General features: G+C 57.5%; 1 protein-coding gene across 1 annotated transcript in view; it reads right to left on the bottom strand.

The window, feature by feature from the left end:
• Positions 1-6,401, bottom strand: part of LOC103802568 (voltage-dependent calcium channel subunit alpha-2/delta-2-like) — a gene marked incomplete at both ends in the record, with an annotated part of 21,469 nt that overhangs the window by 4,991 nt on the left and 10,077 nt on the right. The window contains 8 exons of the mRNA XM_009075051.1: positions 307-356; positions 520-598; positions 1,308-1,415; positions 1,904-2,062; positions 2,888-2,987; positions 3,140-3,190; positions 5,351-5,408; positions 5,680-5,811. Of these exons, the coding sequence (XP_009073299.1) occupies positions 307-356; positions 520-598; positions 1,308-1,415; positions 1,904-2,062; positions 2,888-2,987; positions 3,140-3,190; positions 5,351-5,408; positions 5,680-5,811 (737 nt within the window). The remainder of the gene's footprint in view (positions 1-306; positions 357-519; positions 599-1,307; positions 1,416-1,903; positions 2,063-2,887; positions 2,988-3,139; positions 3,191-5,350; positions 5,409-5,679; positions 5,812-6,401) is intronic.

Genomic DNA, 6,401 nt, shown 5'->3' with positions numbered 1-6,401 from the left:
GGCCCTGCTTCTGCTTGCGTTCAGTCTGCACTCAACTCTGCTCTGTGCTGATTAACGCCTGATGTTTCATAATTAGTCACTCAGAAGGCAGCAGGTCCATGGGGAGCTGCAGAAGATGAACTACTTATTTCAACAGCGCAGGGCCTAGCTGAGGCCTCTGCTCAGCTCCCCAGCTCGCTGCCATGCTTGCTGCCAGCCCTCAGGCTCTCTGCAGTGGGGCTGGGGCTGCCTGAACTTGTGCCCAGGCAGGGCACCTTAGGGGCACAGCTCTGCCTCCTGCTCCCTACCTGCCCCTCCCCACCATACCTGCGTGTTGATGCGGATGGCGCCAATAGAGGGGATTTCGAAGTAATAACCTTGGAAAAGAAAGAGAAAGGCAGCTGGAGATCCGGTTGTCCTGCTGTCCAGCCCTCCAGAATTGCAGCCAGTGCTTTGCTGGTAGCAGCAGGTGCTGGAGCAGAGGGATGAGTCCAGCATTCTGCAGCCTCCCCATGCCTATTGCATGCCAGTCCTGCTCACCTTTGTTGGCACAGGCCATCCACTGCAGTGGGGTCACGTCGTAGTTGTGCTGCCCGACGGAGAAGGTGAAGACTCGCACCTGTGGCAGAGCATGGTGATGAGGGCCATCTGCTGGGCACCCTGCTCCTCCACACCTAGTGCTCCCAGCCAACGGCAACATCCCCGAGGACTGCATGGCATTGCATGCCAGGCCCACAGACTGTGCTGCCTGACCACAGCCAAAGGCAGAAGGTCCTGTCAATGCTGGCTGTGCTGGCAGCAAGCAAACCCCCTCTCCTTGCCTGGCCCCCAGACAGTCTGGTCCCCCAGCATCAAGCCACCTACTGCAGTGGTCCTTGTGCTGGGTCATCACTGCTCCCAGACAGATCTGTGCTCTTCAAGGGTGCTACATGGACCAGAACTCCCCCACACCATGGGGCTCCAGGTACTGGGTGGCAATGGGGACCCTCCTGCCCTTTTGTCTGCCAGCCAGCAGTCCTGTCCCCATGCTCGGGGTATACTTACCCTGGGCCAGCATTCAGGGAGCTCACCAGCCCCATTCCCACCCTGGAAGCCTGTGGGGTTCCTGGTTCCATGCCTCCCACACACCAAAGTGGGAGCCAGTTATCAATGGCACCAGAGTGTCAGCCACCCCATTACTGGGGCAGTGGCTTGGTTCAGGAGCAGGGTGGCAGGGAAAGAAGAAGGCAGGAAAGCAAATGAGGTAGAAGCCAGTAATGGAGCTGAAGCAGCCCTCTTCCTCCCTGGTGAGCAGCTCCAGCCTGGCACACGACTCTACAGCCCCTCACCGTCTTATTGGGCCAGTTGTACTTCTCAAAGACGTCCTGCACCCGGTCCTCACCGCCGTCCGTGAACATCATGATCATCTTGTTGCAGTTGGCACGTGTGATGTTGGACTGCAGGGCAGAGACAGCACCTGAGGCTGGACCCACAGCCAGCAGTGCTGGGCACAGGGCTGGATGTGCCAGGAGGGCTGGCCCCGACCCATCTCTTTTCCCAGCCCATTTTGCTGGGGTGAGGGTGCCAGGGTGAATGGGCAGGAGGAGGGAATCTGTCAGCTGGGGATTTGATGTTGTGGTTATTGCTGCTCACACCTAATAGCACTATGCATCTTTATTTTGCCTCTGGCATGTCTTCTGGCTGGATCTGGCCCCTCTGCCCAGCCCTGCTAACTCTGAATGACACAGACAGGCAGCAGCTCTAGCAAAACCTCAGCTACAGCATGCTGGGAAGTGAGATGTCTTCCCCAGTACTGACAAGGAGCCTTTTGCACACTGAAGCCCCAGGCACAGGGCAGCAGCTGAATACTTGGGAGCTCTCCCATTGCCCCCAGCACCCATGGGTGCACTCTGACCACCAGTCCCCAGCCCAGCCCCCGGCTCACGTTCTGCAGCTGGTCGAAGGCATATTCAAAGCCAGCCTTGTAGTCAGTCGTGCCCTTGGCCACCATCCCCTGCACATCCTCCTTGAAGACCTTCTTGTTTCGGATGTTGGCCTGCACCAGGTGCTTGAAGCAAGACACTGGCTTTGCCTTCTCATTGAACTGGGAAGTGAAATGGAGGGGAGTGGGTCACAGAAAGGAGACACGGGTAGACCCCAGCAGGCACAAGCCACCTACCACACACAGCTTCCATGGGTAGCAGGTGGCTGGAGCATCCTGTATCCCACATCCCAGGGAGGGCTGATGCTGAGACTGAAATTTAGCTTGGGCCAAATCCATCAGTGAGTTGCCAAGGGTGAGTGCTGCTAGTGGGTTTTGCCAGTGCAGGGCTTGCCTACATCCTCACTTCTGTGGGACACCCCTGGACTTGTGCGAGCAGCCAGTGCTGCACCACACTGTGCCGTCATTAGGAGCAGGTGCTGCCTCTCACTTACAGCTTCATTTGCTGGCAGTTGGGCCCATTCATTAGGGGAGCAGCGATCCAGCTAACAGAGCCAGGCCAGACACGTTAATTAGCGCTGGCGTGCTGGTGGCCAGACAGGGGAGAGCTGACACGAGCTGGGCACCCAGCGACACACAGATGTGGTGGCAGAGCCACTGTGCTGTGTGAGGTCATGAGCTGGTGACATAGCCATGGGGTGCAGGATGTCACTGGCTGGTGACAGACAGGAGGTGGCTGGCTGAGATTGCCCTGGGAGCATCTCTGTCAAATGCCCTGTGATGGGGGCAGCTTTTGTTTGCCATTGTGACAAGCCCTAAGCAGCCATTTCCTTGCTTATGTGCAGGTGGGTGGTTAAGAAGACAAAAAATGGTATTTCTCTCTGCAGAGCCCTTAGTCAGGTGGGTCTGAGGGCAAAGGGCCCCTGTGGTAAGGAGCTGAGAGCTTCCTGGGGGGCACAGTGCTATTGCTCACCCTGCAGCACTCACCGAGGCCACATTGACATAGTCATCATCTGAGAGGGTGTCCAGCATCTCATAGACTGAGGTCTTCATCAGCTTGAGGGTGAGGCCACTCACGCTGCCACTCCTGGCAGGAGACAGAAATGCTGGGGTCTTGGCAATGAGGGGGCATAGGACTCCCTGCCAGCACTGTCCCACGCAGCTTTCCTGGGGCCACTGGTGAGACAGTGGCACCTTGGAAAGCTGTGACACCAGCCATGGCCCCCACCATGTACTCACACATCCACAATGATGACCATGTCCTTTGGGGAGGAAGCACCTTGGATGTACCTGTGGGATACAGAGGGGGTTCAGAGAGGTGAACTTATTTGTGGGGGGAACCCTGACCCTTGCTGGGTGCAGCCTAAGAGCAAAGCTCTACCAGGGTGCAGGCAGCCGGGGGGCTATGCTGAGAGTGCCTGCACACCTGTGGCTGTGGTGACCCTGTGATGAGGAGCAGGGACAAGGTGGCAGTGGGAAGGTGGAGGTGAGGAGGTGCCTTGGTGTGGCATGGCACAGCAGACGGCCAGCGACCTGCAACTCCATACTGTTTCAGCCTAATGAGTTCTAAATGCTAAACTCTTCCATCATCACAGGGCCCTTTTCTGCGTGCTGATTATGCTGACACACACATCCATATTAAGATGCTATTTACCCCCCTGGTAGTTTCAAAGGCCAGGCTGATTAGGTTATTTTTAGCTACAAGGAGGAAAAATAATAATACTACGTAAATCTTCCCCACTGAAAACAATTAGGGAACCCTTCCTCCCCCCCCGAAGCACCCAGTCCTGCTCCCAGCCCTGATGTGCCATCCATGTGTGGTAGGGGACTGGGCATGGTGCTCAGCACCCATCCCATGCCTTCTCTTCCCATCCCATCTCATCCCAGCCCAGCCCAGCCATGGCCAGGCACAGCCCAGCCTCCCCATCCCATTGCATGGGGTCTGATCCTGCCATGGCTGAGGTCTAAAGGAGCCTCATTATTGGCTTGATCAGGATCAGGCCTTATGTGAATTAATTAGTGTGTTATTAGTATCAATTACTCATCACTACTGGGGAGGACTGGGGAAGGGACAGAATCTGATTGCTAATTCCAGGTCCTGATGTTACCTAATTACAAGCGATTACCCAGGCTGGCTGCGGAATGCTGGCACATGGGGCTCTCCCGACTCGGGTGCCACATCCCCCTAACACCCTCCCCTCATGCTGGGGTGCAGGATGGGCAGGCAGCTGCCCATGGGCCTCTTGCCCGCCGGCAGGGTCGGGGGCTCGGTGCCTGCCCTGCTTCCTGGGGCTGGGCTGTCAGCACAGCACAGAGCCCAACTAAGATGCTGCCTGTAATGGGTTGTGGCAGCACATCCATCTCTGGCTGCCCAGCTGAGATGGATACCCCGGGCTCGGTGGGAGATGGCTGTGGTTAATGGTGCCATTCATCAAGGGAGGGGAAGGCAGGTGAGTGGTGCTGGTGGCCCTGCTGAGGCTGTGGGCAGGACTGTGGCCTCAGAGCGGTGAGGGCTATGCGCTGCACTGGACACCGGTGTGAGGGCCCAGAAAAGGTGTCTCCAGGGTCGTGCTGCCCCCCCAGCATGAAAGATGCGGCTGCTCCTCCGTGGCTGGGTGGGCAAGCAGGTGGCCAGTCTGCATAGTGAGCAGGGAGGTGGGCTAACAGGGCTCAATAGTCCCATATATATCAGAAACACCCCCAAAATAGCCTTCCAGTCTCCGCTCTGCAATAACCCACAGAGACACCCTGTCGGGGAACAGCTAATAATTAATGTGGAGCAATCAAAGACAATTAACCATAGTAGCAGGGCCATTAATTTTCTGACAAGGAGAGGGGACAGCTCCTGCTGTGGGCAGGGGGTAATCCCCTGGGATACAGTTCTCCCTGGGCACGTGCCAGAGACCTGTGCCCACTCTCCTCTCCATGCCTGTGCTTTTGGGCAGCGAGCGCGGGCAGGATGGGGCTGAAGCGTCCCCAGCTCCAAGCTGATAACCAGTGCTGCCATGCCACCACCTCTGCCTGGGCTAAGGGGAGTCCATTCAATCCCACCTCACTTGGTGTGGGCTAGATGGCTTCTCAGCTATCAGTGAGCCACAGCCTGGCGCTGCCTGTCCATTCCTCTCTTCATCCTCCTGTGAGGTTTCCAAGCTGGTTGTTTTCCCATTTGGATGGGAATACTAGCTAGGACTGAGTGCCATGACTGCAGGGAGGGGGCACAGAGTGAGGGGCTGCTCTCCACACTTTCATCTGCACCCAAGGATTTATTTCTCCATCCTGTTCTGCTTTCCCAGGAAGAGGGGTATGGAGTGGGAGCCAAGAGCTGCAGCTCGGATGCCTCTGCCTGTGTTATTGTGTCCATTTGCCAATGCCAATCACTTGTGAAATGAAAAGGGGAAGGAGCTGGCTGCTCCAGGCCAGGACCACCCTCCCCACCCAGGACCCCCTTACCAGGGCCGTCGGCGCACATCGTAGAGGTCAATCTTATTGGGAGCTCTCCATGGGGTGGCTGTGGGGAGAAAGCAGGTGGTGACCAAGGCAGAGCTGTCCTGGGGTGGGGGACAGGGGAACATGGGGGACAGGGCAGAGAGATGTTCAGGGTGGAGGAAGCAGCAGGTTCCAGCAGGGAACTCACACCAATGGGTTTTGGCAGGGTAGTTACGTGTACCAGATGACCCCTAGGGCTGGTGCTGGGGGATGCTCATGTGCATCTCCCAGTGAGAAGTGCCTAGGCTGCTCTTGGCCAGTCCCCTGCCCCACAACCATCCCTTGTCACGCACCAGGGTAGTAGCGGGTGACACCGGTGGCGCTGCCGAAGACCTGCCAGAGCAGGGAGGGATCCTCGTTCCGGTTCTCAATGAAGACATCCTCCAGCGCCTGTGTCCAGTTCAGCTCATTGAGGATGACAGTGGCTGCAGAGACAGAGCCAGGGGCAGGTAGTTGGGTGGGGGGAACAGTGGAGCTGGGGATGGGCTGGGGGGTGATGGGAACATGGTGTCCCCAAGTGATGGTAGGGAGGGAGAGGTCTGTCCCCTCTGCCCCTTCCCATGAAGAAGTCCACAGAGGCTTTACAGCTTCTCCCACATCCCCCTGACCACCTCGTGCCCACAGTGTTCCAGCATCGGGCTCTGTCCCTTGTCCCCAGAGACCTAAGCCACCCTCCAGGGCTCCCCAGAGTGCTCACTGTCCCCATCTGCTCTGGGGCAGACACAGCCCCTGCCGAGGACAGGTGGCTTTCCATCTCACCACCTTCCCAGCAAAACGCCTTGTGCCAGCCCCACTCCCTGGGGACAGCCACTAGCTGGGAAACCCAAGGCTTGTGTCCCCACGGTGCCATGCAGAGCCTCCCGGGCCCCGCTCTGCATTCCCGCTGGCCCTGCACCTGACACAAAAGCAATTAAGATGCCAGCAAACAGCAGTTTTAAATTATTCAGCTATTAAAGCAAAAGATAAGCTGCTGGCAGCCCCAGCCTGTGATTAATCAAGGGGGGCTGGCAGAGTG

The sequence above is a fragment of the Acanthisitta chloris genome, unplaced genomic scaffold (assembly GCF_000695815.1).
Source record: "Acanthisitta chloris isolate BGI_N310 unplaced genomic scaffold, ASM69581v1 scaffold34625, whole genome shotgun sequence".
Classification (NCBI taxonomy): domain Eukaryota; kingdom Metazoa; phylum Chordata; class Aves; order Passeriformes; family Acanthisittidae; genus Acanthisitta; species Acanthisitta chloris.
This window is presented reverse-complemented; position numbering and strand designations above follow the sequence as displayed.